Source organism: Haliotis cracherodii, unplaced genomic scaffold, assembly GCF_022045235.1.
Source record: "Haliotis cracherodii isolate W230 unplaced genomic scaffold, xgHalCrac1.p SCAF_13, whole genome shotgun sequence".
NCBI classification, from domain to species: domain Eukaryota; kingdom Metazoa; phylum Mollusca; class Gastropoda; order Lepetellida; family Haliotidae; genus Haliotis; species Haliotis cracherodii.
This window is the reverse complement of record NW_027266268.1, coordinates 41396338-41411334: the sequence shown is the minus strand read 5'-3', so window position 1 is coordinate 41411334 and position 14997 is coordinate 41396338. Positions and strand designations below refer to the sequence as shown.

At 48.5% G+C, this 14997-nt stretch overlaps 1 protein-coding gene across 1 annotated transcript in view; it reads right to left on the bottom strand.

Moving 5' to 3' along the window:
• Positions 1-2753: 2753 nt before the first annotated feature.
• Positions 2754-14997, bottom strand: part of LOC139459945 (low-density lipoprotein receptor-related protein 4-like) — a 30170-nt gene continuing 17926 nt past the window's right edge. Inside the window, exons 14-19 of the mRNA XM_071241680.1 lie at positions 14231-14409; positions 12153-12398; positions 8274-8442; positions 7935-8062; positions 6902-7058; positions 2754-2936 (exon numbers count right to left, since the gene is read on the bottom strand). Of these exons, the coding sequence (XP_071097781.1) occupies positions 2834-2936; positions 6902-7058; positions 7935-8062; positions 8274-8442; positions 12153-12398; positions 14231-14409 (982 nt within the window). The 3' untranslated portion in view covers positions 2754-2833. The remainder of the gene's footprint in view (positions 2937-6901; positions 7059-7934; positions 8063-8273; positions 8443-12152; positions 12399-14230; positions 14410-14997) is intronic.

Sequence of the window (14997 nt, the reverse complement as noted above, 5' to 3'; positions counted from 1 at the left end):
AGCATTGGTGTCAACTGGGCATGGCGTATTGGCTGTTTGTGTACTGGTGCGTTTTTCTCAGGTGTTAATGTCCGACTCGTGCATCCCAGGTGGGAATATTCGACTCGTGCATCCCAGGTGGGAATGTTTGACTTGTGTGTCCCAGGTGGGAATGTTCGACTCATGCATCCCAGATGGAAATGTTCGACTCGTGCGTCCCAGATGGGAATGTTCGACTTGTGCATCCCAGGTGGGAATGTTCGACTCGTGCATCCCAGATGGGAAAAATCGACTCATGCATCCCAGATGTAAATGTTCGACTCGTGCGTCCCAGATGGGAATGTTCGACTTGTGCATCCCAGGTGGAAATGTTCGACTCGTGCATCCCAGGTGGGAATGTCCGACTCGTGCATCCCAGATGGGAATGTTCGACTCGTGCATCCCAGGTGGGAATGTTCGACTTGTGCATCCTGGGTGGGAATGTTTGACTTGTGTGTCCCAGATGGGAATGTTCGACTTGTGTGTTCCAGATGGGAATGTTCGACTCCCGTGTTCCAGGTAGGAATGTTCGACTTATGCAACCCAGATGTGAATGTTCGACTCGTGCATCCCAGGCGGGAATGTTCGACTTGTGTGTCCCAGGTGGGAATGTTCGACTTGTGTGTCCCAGGTGGGAATGTTTGACTTGTGTGTCCCAGGTGAGAATGTTCGACTCGTGTCCCAGATGTGAATGTCCTACTCGTGCATCCCAGGTGGGAATGTTCGACTCGTGTGTCCCAGGTGGGAATATCCGACTCGTGTGTCCCAGATGTGAATGTTCGATTTGTGTGTCCCAGGTGTGAATGTTCGACTCGTGCATCCCAGGTGGGAATGTTCGACTTGTGCATCCTGGGTGGGAATGTTTGACTTGTGTGTCCCAGATGGCAATGTTCGACTTGTGTGTCCCAGGTGGGAATGTTTGACTTGTGTGTCCCAGGTGGGAATGTTCGACTCGTGCATCCCAGGTTGGAATGCTCGACTCGTGCATCCCAGGCGGGAATGTTAGACTTGTGTGTCCCAGGTGGGAATGTTCGACTCGTGCAACCCAGGTGGGAATGTTCGACTTGTGTGTCCCAGGCAGGAATGTCCGACTCGTGCATCCCAGGTGGGAATATTCGACTTGTGTGTCCCAGGTGGGAATGTCCGACTCGTGCATCCCAGGTGGGAATGTTCGACTTGTGTGTCCCAGATTGGAATGTTCGACTCGTGTGTCCCAGGTGGGAATATCCGACTCGTGTGTCCCAGATGTGAATGTTCGACTTCTGCATCCCAGGTGGGAATGTTCGACTCGTGTGTCCCAGGTGGGAATATCCGACTCGTGTGTCCCAGATGTGAATGTTCGACTTGTGCATCCCAGGTGGGAATGTTCGACTCGTGCGTCCCAGATGGGAATGTTCGACTCATGCATCCCAGATGGAAATGTTCGACTCGTGCGTCCCAGATGGGAATGTTCGACTTGTGCATCCCAGATGGGAATGTTCGACTCGTGCGTCCCAGGTGGGAATGTTCGACTTGTGCATCCCAGATGGGAATGTTCGACTCGTGCATCCCAGGTGGGAATGTTCGACTTGTGCATCCTGGGTGGAAATGTTTGACTTGTGTGTCCCAGATGGGAATGTTCGACTTGTGTGTTCCAGATGTTAATGTTCGACTCTCCGTGTTCCAGGTAGGAATGTTCGACTTATGCAACCCAGATGTGAATGTTCGACTCGTGCATCCCAGGTGGGAATGTTTGACTTGTGTGTCCCTGGTGGGAATGTTCGACTTGTGTGTCCCAGGTGGGAATGTTCGACTTGTGCATCCCAGATGGGAATTTTCGACTTGTGCATCCTGGGTGGAAATGTTTGACTTGTGTGTCCCAGATGGGAATGTTCGACTTGTGCATCCCAGATGGGAATGTTCGACTCGTGCGTCCCAGGTGGGAATGTTCGACTTGTGCATCCCACGTGGGAATGTTCGACTCGTGCATCCCAGGTGGGAATGTTCGACTTGTGCGTCCCAGATGGGAATGTTCGACCCGTGCATCCCAGGTGGGAATGTTCGACTTGTGCATCCTGGGTGGAAATGTTTGACTTGTGTGTCCCAGATGGGAATGTTCGACTTGTGTGTTCCAGATGGGAATGTTCGACTCTCCGTGTTCCAGGTAGGAATGTTCGACTTATGCAACCCAGATGTGAATGTTCGACTCGTGCATCCCAGGTGGGAATGTTCGACTTGTGCATCCCAGGTGGGAATGTTCGACTCGTGCATCCCAGGTGGGAATGTTCGACTCGTGCGTCCCAGATGGGAATGTTCGACCCGTGCATCCCAGGTGGGAATGTTCGACTTGTGCATCCTGGGTGGAAATGTTTGACTTGTGTGTCCCAGATGGGAATGTTCGACTTGTGTGTTCCAGATGGGAATGTTCGACTCTCCGTGTTCCAGGTAGGAATGTTCGACTTATGCAACCCAGATGTGAATGTTCGACTCGTGCATCCCAGGTGGGAATGTTTGACTTGTGTGTCACAGGTGGGAATGTTCGACTTGTGTGTCCCAGGTGGGAATGTTAGACTTGTGTGTCCCAGGTGGGAATGTTAGACTTGTGTGTCCCAGGTGCTACTAATGATACTTCTATTTTCACCACTAAGATTAATGTCAGTTTCCTAACAACGCCAAACAACCAAAACAACAATTCCAGCGTAATGATCACATGAACATCCTGATTTCCGAAAAACAACAAAACAACTATTGCTGGATTTCCTTTGTTGTTAACCGTTGTTTAAAAAGGTACATGAACTATACAGCCGTCAGCGTGTGGGGTGGAGGGGAGAACATCCTACGCTTGTACCTGGTAGGCGGCGAGGGCGTTGATCCTGGAGAATCCCGGGGGTCCGGCCATGGCGTTGCCTGTCCCGTCCCTGTTGATCTTCATCAGGCCGCTGGGACATAATCGCCAGGAATATGACCCAATCCTTCTTACAATGTGAATGTAACACCCTCCCTTCCCCTTCCCCTCCCGTCTATACTAAACAACTGCCCCCGAGCCACCTTCCCCCTCCCGTCTCTTAACTGCCCCCGAGCCACCTTCCCCTCCCGTCTCTACTAAACAACTGCCCCCGAGCCACCTTCCCCTCCCGTCTCTACTAAACAACTGCCCCCGAGCCACCTTCCCCTCCCATCTCTACTAAACATCTGCCCCCGAGCCACCTTCCCCTCCAGTCTCTTAACTGCCCCCGAGCCACCTTCCCCTCCCGTCTCTACTAAACATCTGCCCCCGAGCCACCTTCCCCTCCCGTCTCTACTAAACATCTGCTCCCGAGCCACCTTCCCCACCCGTCTCTACTAAACAACTGCCCCCGAGCCACCTTCCCCTCCCGTCTCTACTAAACAACTGCCCCAGAGCCACTTTCCCCTCCCGTCTCTACTAAACATCTGCCCCCGAGCCACCTTCCCCTCCCGTCTCTTAACTGCCCCCGAGCCACCTTCCCCTCCCGTCTCTTAACTGCCCCCGAGCCACCTTCCCCTCTCGTCTCTTAACTGCCCCCGAGCCACCTTCCCCTCCCATCTCTACTAAACATCTGCCCCCGAGCCACCTTCCCCTCCCGTCTTCACTAAACAACTGCCCCCGAGCCACTTTCCCCTCCCGTCTCTACTAAACAACTGCCCCCGAGCCACCTTCCCCTCCCATCTCTACTAAACATCTGTCCCCGAGCCACCTTCCCCTCCCATCTCTACTAAACATCTGCCCCCGAGCCACCTTCCCCTCCCATCTCTACTAAACAACTGCCCCCGAGCCACCTTCCCCTCCCGTCTCTTCTAAACAACTGCCCCCGAGCCACCTTCCCCTCCCATCTCTACTAAACAACTGCCCCCGAGCCACCTTCCCCTCCCATCTCTACTAAACATCTGCCCCCGAGCCACCTTCCCCTCCCATCTCTACTAAACAACTGCCCAAGAGCCACCTTCCCCTCCTCCACAAACCACCAATCTCCCATACTCTCCACTCCTTCCCCTCCCCGACTGTCTACAGTAATACATAGCGAGGAATACACAGTTAGTACAACATAGCGAGGAATACTCAGCGAGGAATACACAGGTAGTAATACATGGTGAGGGATACATAACGAGGATTACACAGCTAGTAATACATGGCGAAGAATACAAAGCTAGTAATACATAGCGAGGAATACACAGCGAGGAATACACAGGTAGTAATACATAGCGAGGAATACACAGCTAGTAATACATGGCGAGGAATACACAGCGAGGAATACACAGGTAGTAATACATAGCGAGGAATACACAGGTAGTACAACATAGCGAGGAATACTCAGCGAGGAATACACAGGTAGTAATACATGGTGAGGGATACATAACGAGGATTACACAGCTAGTAATACATGGCGAAGAATACAAAGCTAGTAATACATAGCGAGGAATACACAGCGAGGAATACACAGGTAGTAATACATGGTGAGGGATACATAACGACGATTACACAGCTAGTAATACATGGCGAGGAATACCCAGCGAGGAATACATAGCGAGAAATACACAGCGAGGAATACACAGGTAGTAATACATAGCGAGGAATACACAGCGAGGAATACACAGCTAGTAATGCATAGCGACGAATACGCAGGTAGTACAAAGCAAGGAATACACAGCCAGTGATACATAGGGAGGAATACAAAGCGAGGAATACACAATTTGTAATACTTAGCGAGGAGTACATAACGAGGAATACATGGCGAGAAATACACACCTAGTAATACATAGCTAGTAATACACAGCGCATCTTCCCGAGGCAAGTGAGTTAACTGACTATAAAAGTGCAGTTTCCACCCTTGCCGAACTGGTATTATGGAGTTACATTTAGGCTGGACTAACGAGTCTATGCATAGTCCAATCACAATTACGCAACGAAATCGAAATCCGGTACGTAAATGTGACAACTCGTTGTCAACAGTTATTTTCCAAAACTGTTCATGTTTTTAATCAAGGTGCTCACGTGATTTGATGCACTTCGCATTGTAAACCCATTTCATCACAATATAGATCTTGATTATCGATCAGATCGTCTTGACTGTGCGCCGCCATTTTGTTTTGCAAATGCAAGTGATACGAGAGCCGGAATCTGATTGGTCCATATGAGAGGCATAGAAGGGACATAACTCGTAATAGCCATTGGTGGCGCTATGATCGAGCCCAGGAATTCCAGCATAGCTCGGCAGGGATGGAAACTCGACTTTTAAAGTCAGTTGACTCTCTTGCCTCGGGAAGATGTACATAGCGAGGAATACACAGCTAGTAATACATGTCGAGGAATAAAAAGCTAGTAAAACACAGCGAGGAATACATAGCGATGAATACAAGCCGAGGAATACATAGCGAGGAATAGAAAGCTAGTAATACACAGCTAGTAATACATAGCGAGCACACACAGCTAGTAATACACAGCGAGGAATACATAGCAAGGAAGACACAGCTACTAATACATGGCGAGGAATACATAGCGAGAATACACAGCTATAATGCATGGCGAGGAATACATGGCGAGGAATACAAAGCTAGAAATACACAGCGAGGAATACATAGCGAGGAATACAAGCCGAGGAATACATGGCGAGGAATAGAAAGCTAGTTATACACAGCAAGGAATACATAGCGAGCAATACACAGCTATAATACATGGCGAGGAATACAAAGCTAGAAATACACAGCAAGGAACACATAGCTAGTAATATACGGCGAAGAATACAAAGCGAGGAATGCAAGCCGAGGAATACATGGCGAGGAATAGAAAGCTAGTAATACACAGCTAGTAATACATAGCGAGGAACACATAGCGAGGAATACACAGCTAGTAATACATGGCGAGGAATACAGAGCGAGAATACACAGCTAGTAATACATGGCGAGGAATACAAAGCTAGTAATATACGGCGAGGAATACACAGCGAGGAATACAAGCCGGGGAATACATGGCGAGGAATAGAAAGCTAGTAATACACAGCTAGTAATACAGAGCAAGGATTACACAGCTAGTAATACAGAGTGAGGAATAAATAGCGAGCAATACACAGGTAGTTATACTTGGCGAGAAATACACAGCTAGTAATACATAGCGAAGAATACAAAGCTAGTAATATATAGCGAGGAATACAAAGCAAAGAATACACAGCGAGGAATATACAGCTAGTAATACATAGCGAGGAATACACAGCAAAGAATACACAGCGAGGAATACATAGCGAGGAATACACAGCTAGTTATAAATGGCGAGAAATACACAGCTAGTAATACATAGCGAGGAATACAAAGCTAGTAATATATAGCGAGGAATACACAGCGAAGAATACACAGCGAGGAATATACAGCTAGTAATACATAGCGAGGAATACACAGCTAGTAATACACAGCGAGGAATACATAGCGAGGAATAAACAGCTAGTAATACACAGCGAGGAATACATAGCGAGGAATATACAGCTAGTAATACATAGCGAGGAATAAACAGCTAGTAATACATGGCGAGGAATACACAGCTAGTAATACACGGCGAAGAATACAAAGCGAGGAATACAAGCCGGGGAATGCATGGCGAGCAATAGAAAGCTAGTAATATATAGCCAGGAATACACAGCGAAGAATACACACCGAGGAATACAAGCCGGGGAATACATGGCGAGGAATAGAAAGCTAGTAATACACAGCTAGTAATACAGAGCAAGGAATACACAGCTAGTAATACACAGCGAGGAATACATAGCGAGGAATACACAGCTAGTAATACATGGCGAGGAATACACAGCTAGTAATACATGGCGAGGAATATATATATATATATATATATACACAGACACAGGGAGATTCGAACATGCTGACTAACAGAGACATTTACCTTTTGTTCCAGTCAGAGTAGAAGATGTATTTGTCGGACAAAGCGAGTCCGTAGAAGTGAGCTGAGTTGTCTTGATAGATGACCTTCCGGTTTCCACCATCAAGGTCAACAGCCTCGATCTGATGTGTGCCCGCATCACAAAAGTACAAACGACCAGCTGCAATACATGGAAACAGACACTGCATCAACAACATGTGCACCCACATCGCGCCGAGCCTGGAGGCCATGCATTCAACTCGTCTACTCAATACAGAACCGGTTAGAACGGGCCCTTAGAAACCCATGCTTGTCTGCAGAGGCGACTGAGAGCACACACACACACGCGCGCGCGCCGGCACGCACGCACGCACGCACGCACACACACACACACACACACACTAGACTGGACTGGAGTTCCCCCTCATTACCGCACACAGACAAGTACAGTTTCCCCTCACTACCACACACAGACAACTACAGTTCCCCCTCGCTACCACACACAGACAACTACAGTTTCCCCTCGCTACCACACACAGACACCTACAGTTTCCCCTCGCTACCACACACAGACACCTACAGTTTCCCCTTACTACCACACACAGACAACTACAGTTTCCCCTTACTACCACACACATACACCTACAGTTCCCCCTCGCTACCACATACAGACAACTACAGTTCCCCCGCATTACCGCACACAGACAACTACAGTTCCCCCTCACTACCACACACAGACAACTACAGTTTCCCCTCACTACCACACACAGACAAGTACAGTTTCCCCTCACTACCACACACAGACACCTATAGTTTCCCCTCACCACCACATACAGACAACTACAGTTTCCCCTCACAACCACATACAGACAACTACAGTTTCCCCTCACTACCACATACAGACAACTACAGTTTCCCCTCGCTACCACACACAGACAACTACAGTTTCCCCTCACTGTCACACACAGACACCTACAGTTCACACAACACACATGTGACCTCCTCGTTACATTGGAAGACGTCACCTCTGTATGCTGAGAAGTGACACGTGACCTACCCTTCAAGTCTATTGCCAGACCGTTGGGCAGTTGGATGCCGGTGGACACGATAGTTTTTCTATTGTCCCCAGAGTAGGCTGCGCTCTCGATCTTCGGCGTCTGGCCCCAGTCCGTCCAGAACACCACTCTGGAAAACGACGGTTCAACTCAGCATCTGATTCACTGAAACATCTTCACTCACTCACTCACTCACTCACTCACTCACTCACTCACTCACTCACTCACTCACTCTGATGGGTCACTCTGATGGGTCACTGTTTTTTCTGACTCTATTTCTGACTCTATTAACCTATCACAGTAGTAAAATAACACGTCATGCACATTTAGACACTACTGACTGGTTAGCTGTGTCCAGCACGATTCCTCTGGGCTGGTCGAGTTTGTCATGAGCTATTACTGTCTGTCCAGTTCCGTCCAACGACGTCCAGGCAATGACGTCACTTCCGGCGTCTGTATAGAAGAGTTTTGCCGCTGCTGCATCCACTGCTAACCCATCTGGGACAGTTCCTGCAACAGAAAGCAAGGTTAAATCCAATTACAAAATGTCAAAAAAACCCTTTCTTTTTTTATGAAAGCTGCAAGCAAATAGGCCTCCACTCCGTTATCTGTAAGACTGTGTACGTTAAAAACCATCAATGGCTGCGCGGTTCCCCGTGTATGTACGTTACAACCATCAATGGCTGTGTGGTTCCCCGTGTCTGTACGTTACAACCATCAATGGCTGCGCGGTTCCCCGTGTCTGTACGTTACAACCATCAATTGCTGTGCGGTTCCCCGTGTCTGTACGTTACAACCATCAATTGCTGTGCGGTTCCCCGTGTCTGTACGTTACAACCATCAATTGCTGTGTGGTTCCCCGTGTCTGTACGTTACAACCATCAATTGCTGTGTGGTTCCCCGTGTCTGTACATTACAACCATCAAAGGGTGTCTGGTTCCCTGTGTCTGTACGTTACAACCATCAATGGCTGTGTGGTTCCCCGTGTCTGTACGTTACAACCATCAATGGCTGTGTGGTTCCCCGTGTCTGTACATTACAACCATCAATGGCTGTGTGGTTCCCCGTGTCTGTACGTTACAACCATCAATTGCTGTGTGGTTCCCCGTGTCTGTACGTTACAACCATCAATTGCTGTGTGGTTCCCCGTGTCTGTACGTTACAACCATCAATGGCTGTGTGGTTCCCCGTGTCTGTACGTTACAACCATCAATGGCTGTGTGGTTCCCCGTGTCTGTACGTTACAACCATCAATTGCTGTGTGGTTCCCCGTGTCTGTACGTTACAACCATCAATGGCTGTGTGGTTCCCTGTGTCTGTACATTACAACCATCAATGGCTGTGTGGTTCCCCGTGTCTGTACGTTACAACCATCAATTGCTGTGTGGTTCCCCGTGTCTGTACGTTACAACCATCAATGGCTGTGTGGTTCCCCGTGTCTGTACGTTACAACCATCAATGGCTGTGTGGTTCCCCGTGTCTGTACGTTACAACCATCAATGGCTGTGTGGTTCCCCGTGTCTGTACGTTACAACCATCAATGGCTGTGTGGTTCCCCGTGTCTGTACGTTACAACCATCAATTGCTGTGTGGTTCCCCGTGTCTGTACGTTACAACCATCAATGGCTGTGTGGTTCCCCGTGTCTGTACGTTACAACCATCAATGGCTGTGTGGTTCCCCGTGTCTGTACGTTACAACCATCAATGGCTGTGTGGTTCCCCGTGTCTGTACGTTACAACCATCAATTGCTGTGTGGTTCCCCGTGTCTGTACGTTACAACCATCAATGGCTGTGTGGTTCCCTGTGTCTGTACATTACAACCATCAATGGCTGTGTGGTTCCCCGTGTCTGTACGTTACAACCATCAATTGCTGTGTGGTTCCCCGTGTCTGTACGTTACAACCATCAATGGCTGTGTGGTTCCCCGTGTCTGTACGTTACAACCATCAATGGCTGTGTGGTTCCCCGTGTCTGTACGTTACAACCATCAATGGCTGTGTGGTTCCCCGTGTCTGTACGTTACAACCATCAATGGCTGTGTGGTTCCCCGTGTCTGTACGTTACAACCATCAATTGCTGTGTGGTTCCCCGTGTCTGTACGTTACAACCATCAATGGCTGTGTGGTTCCCTGTGTCTGTACATTACAACCATCAATGGCTGTGTGGTTCCCCGTGTCTGTACGTTACAACCATCAATTGCTGTGTGGTTCCCCGTGTCTGTACGTTACAACCATCAATGGCTGTGTGGTTCCCCGTGTCTGTACGTTACAACCATCAATTGCTGTGTGGTTCCCCGTGTCTGTACGTTACAACCATCAATGGCTGTGTGGTTCCCTGTGTCTGTACATTACAACCATCAATGGCTGTGTGGTTCCCCGTGTCTGTACGTTACAACCATCAATGGCTGTCTGGTTCCCTGTGTCTGTACGTTACAACCATCAATGGCTGTCTGGTTCCCTGTGTCTGTACATTACAACTATCAATGGCTGTGTGGTTCCCTGTGTCTGTACGTTACAACCATCAATGGCTGTGTGGTTCCCCGTGTCTGTACGTTACAACCATCAAAGGGTGTCTGGTTCCCTGTGTCTGTACGTTACAACCATCCATGGCTGTGTGGTTCCCCGTGTCTGTACGTTACAACCATCAATGGCTGTCTGGTTCCCTGTGTCTGTACGTTACAACCATCAATGGCTGTCTGGTTCCCTGTGTCTGTACATTACAACTATCAATGGCTGTGTGGTTCCCTGTGTCTGTACGTTACAACCATCAATGGCTGTGTGGTTCCCCGTGTCTGTACATTACAACCATCAAAGGGTGTCTGGTTCCCTGTGTCTGTACGTTACAACCATCCATGGCTGTCTGGTTCCCTGTCTCTGTACTGTGGTTTCCCATGTGTGTGTGGTTTCCCATGTCTGTGTGGTTTCTCCGTACCTGTGTGGCTTCCCATGTCTATATGGTTTGACTCACCATTGTTCAGTTATTTGACCTACCATTGTTCGGTTGTTTGACTTACCATTGTTCAGTTTGTTTGACTCACCATTGTCCAGTTGTTTGACCTACCATTGTCCAGTTGTTTGACTTACCATTGTTCGGTTTGTTTGACTCACCATTGCTCAGTTGTTTGACCTACCATTGTTCGGTTGTTTGACCTACCATTGTTCGGTTGTTTGACCTACCATTGTCCAGTTGTTTGACTTACCATTGTTCGGTTTGTTTGACTCACCATTGCTCAGTTGTTTGACCTACCATTGTCCAGTTGTTTGACCTACCATTGTCCAGTTGTTTGACTTACCATTGTTCGGTTGTTTGACCTACCATTGTTCGGTTGTTTGACTTACCATTGTTCGGTTGTTTGACTTACCATTGTTCGGTTTGTTTGACTTACCATTGTTCAGTTGTTTGACTTACCATTGTCCAGTTGTTTGACCTACCATTGTTCGGTTGTTTGACCTACCATTGTCCAGTTGTTTGACCTACCATTGTTCAGTTGTTTGACCTACCATTGTCCAGTTGTTTGACTTACCATTGTTCAGTTGTTTGACCTACCATTGTTCGGTTGTTTGACTTACCATTGTTCAGTTGTTTGACCTACCATTGTTCAGTTGTTTGACCTACCATTGTTCGGTTGTTTGACTTACCATTTTTCAGTTGTTTGACCTACCATTGTTCGGTTGTTTGACCTACCATTGTCCAGTTGTTTGACCTACCATTGTTCAGTTGTTTGACCTACCATTGTCCAGTTGTTTGACCTACCATTGTCCAGTTGTTTGACCTACCATTGTTCAGTTGTTTGACCTACCATTGTTCAGTTGTTTGACTTACCATTGTTCGGTTTGTTTGACTTACCATTGTTCGGTTTGTTTGACTCACCATTGTTCAGTTGTTTGACTCACCATTGCTCAGTTGTTTGACTTACCATTGTTCAGTTGTTTGAGTCACCATTGTTCGGTTTGTTTGACTCACCATTGTTCAGTTGTTTGACTCACCATTGCTCAGTTGTTTGACTCACCATTGTTCAGTTGTTTGAGTCACCATTGTCCAGTTGTTTGAGTTACCATTGTTCGGTTTGTTTGACTCACCATTGTTCAGTTGTTTGACTCACCATTGCTCAGTTGTTTGACTTACCATTGTTCGGTTTGTTTGACTCACCATTGTTCAGTTATTTGACTCACCATTGTCCAGTTGTTTGAGTTACCATTGTTCGGTTTGCTTGACTCACCATTGCTCAGTTGTTTGACGACCTTCACGCCGCTGCCGTCTATGCCAACGCTTCTTATTTGACTGCCTGGGTTGGGCACAACCTCAGAGTAGAAGACTTGTTTTGTGACGTCATCGTAGGTGAGAGCGACGGGGTTTGGGCTGGACGGTTGGGGTATGGCGGTGAAACTGAAGCTGTCCATGTCCATCCTGAACAGGTGTCCGCTGTACACGTCGGTGAAAATGATGAAGTTGTCTGGAGTCTGTGCTGTTGGCAACCATGGTGATAACAAAACACTTTAATAGGCAACTTCAGGGAGGAAGTAGATGACTCAGTCAAACCCCAGCCCACATAGCCTCTAAACAGGACGCTCCGTCCACTTAACGTGTTCACGGAAGCCCCATCTCACATAGCCTCTAAACAGGACATGCTGTCCACTCAACGTGTTCACGGGAAACCCTATCTCACATACCCTAAACAGGACACCCTGTCCACACAACGTGTTCAAGGGAAACCCTATCTCACATAGCCTCTAAACAGGACACCCTGTCCACTCAACGTGTTCACGGGAAAGCCCACCCCACATAACGTCTAAACAGGACACCCTGCCCACTCAATATGTTCACAGGAAAATTCATCCACATAACGTCTAAATAGGACACCCCAGCCACTCAACGTGTTTACGGAAAACCCCACCCCACATAAGGTCTTAACAGGACACCCCGCCCATTCATAAACGTTAAGGAAATCCAACCCATTCAGCGTGTTTACAAGAAACCCCAGCCACTTAACGTGTCTACAAGAAACCCTGCCCACTCAACATGTTTAAGGGGCCCCATCCACTCAACGTGTTGACAGGAAACCCCGCCCACTTAACGTGTTTACAAGAAAACCTGTCCACTCAACGTGTTTACGAGGAGCCCCATCCACTCAACGTGTTCACGGGAAACCCAACCTAACATAACGTTTAAACAGGACACCCTGCCCACTCAACGTGTTCACGGGAAGCCCCATCCCAAATATGGACTTATTAGGACACCCCACCCACTCAACTTGTTCACAAGAAACCCCACCTCACATAACGTCTAAACGCCTAAACAGGACACCCTGCCCACTCAACGTGTTCACAGGAAACCCCATCCTACATAACGTCTAAACAGGACACCTTGCCCATTCAAAAGCGTTACAGGAAATCCAACCCATTCAGCGTGTTTACAAACCTCGCCCACTCCACGTGAAGTAAACCCGTGCAACGCAACGTGTTTACATGAAACATCGCCCACTTAAAGTGTTCACATGAAATCCCGCCCACACATCGTGTTTACAATAAACCACGCCCACTCATCGTATTTACAAGAAACCCCGACGGCTCAACGTGCTTACAAGAAACCCCGCCCACTCCACATTTTTTAAGGAAACCCTTGCAACGCAACGTGTTTAAAAGAAACCCCACCCAAGCAATGCGTTTAGAATAAACCCCGCCCACACAACGTGTTTACAAGAAACTCCGCCCACTCAACGTGTTTACAAGGAACACCGCCCACTCAACGTGTTTGGAGGAAACCCTAGCAGCGCAACGTGTTTCCATGAAACATCGCCCACTCAACGTGTTTACATGAAACTCCGCCCACACATCGTATTCACATGAAACCCCGCCCACTTTACGTGTTTACAGAAACCTGGCCATTGAACATATTATAGGAAAACCAACCCACTCAACTTGTTTACAAACAAATCAACGTACCCAAATGCCGATGAACGTATTTACAGGACAGAGAATAGCACCCACACAATATATTTACAAGAAACTCAATCCACCAAACGTGTTTACAGGAAACCCCAGCCACCAAAGTGTTTACGACCAATCCCGCCCACTCAGCGTGTTTACAACAAATCCCGCCCACTCAGAGGGATCGAAGGAAAGCCCGCCCATTCAGTGTGTTTGAAGGAAAACCCGCCCACTCAACGTCAATAGAAGAAACCCCGCCCACACAAGGCGTTGAAAGGAAACTTCCCCAACCATTTGAATGACTACCCCGCCCATCAGTGTTATTACAGGCAATCGCGCCGTTTTTACAGTGGTAGCCCCACCCACTTACGGAGTTCACACGTGATCCCGGCGTCCTCTTGGTGGGTGCAGTCGGACTTGGCCCAGTTGTCCTCGGTGAAGCCGCACTGTATGATGTGAGTTTCCGTACCGGTACAGTTCACTTCGTCCATGTAGATGAGGCCCGTGCCCGATGACACCTTCACACTTGACGTGGCCAGGGCGTTCTCTCTGTGGGGTAGGGAAGGCAATGGGATGGAATTAGTTGTATCAGAGCTGGGCATGTCATTCACGTTCTAATACAGCACCGCGGTGTCGTTGGTTGGCGGAGGAAGTGGTGACACGCGGGTAGCTGTCGACAAGCGTGTATGCATGTAGAGGTTAAAGTGGACATGAATATATGTTGACAATTGCCTCTTGCGCGGGTACACTTAGAGAAATGTGTATGTATATGCTAACGAAGTCCTGTATATGAATGAGGTGACGACTGCGGGTGTGTGTGCGGGTATGTGGTGACGACTGCGAGTGTGTGTGCGGGTATGTGGTGACGACTGCGGGTGTGTGTGCGGGTATGTGGTGACAACTGCGAGTGTGTGTGCGGGTATGTGGTGACAACTGCGGGTGTGTGTGCGGGTATTTGGTGACGACTGCGGGTGTGTGTGCGGGTATTTGGTGACGACTGCGGGTGTGTGTGCGGGTATGTGGTGACAACTGCGAGTGTGTGTGCGGGTATGTGGTGACGACTGCCTTTTTCACAAGGGTTCGTGGTGACGAGGGCACATTTTGACATATGTGCATATGTACGGGTACGATGTGAAA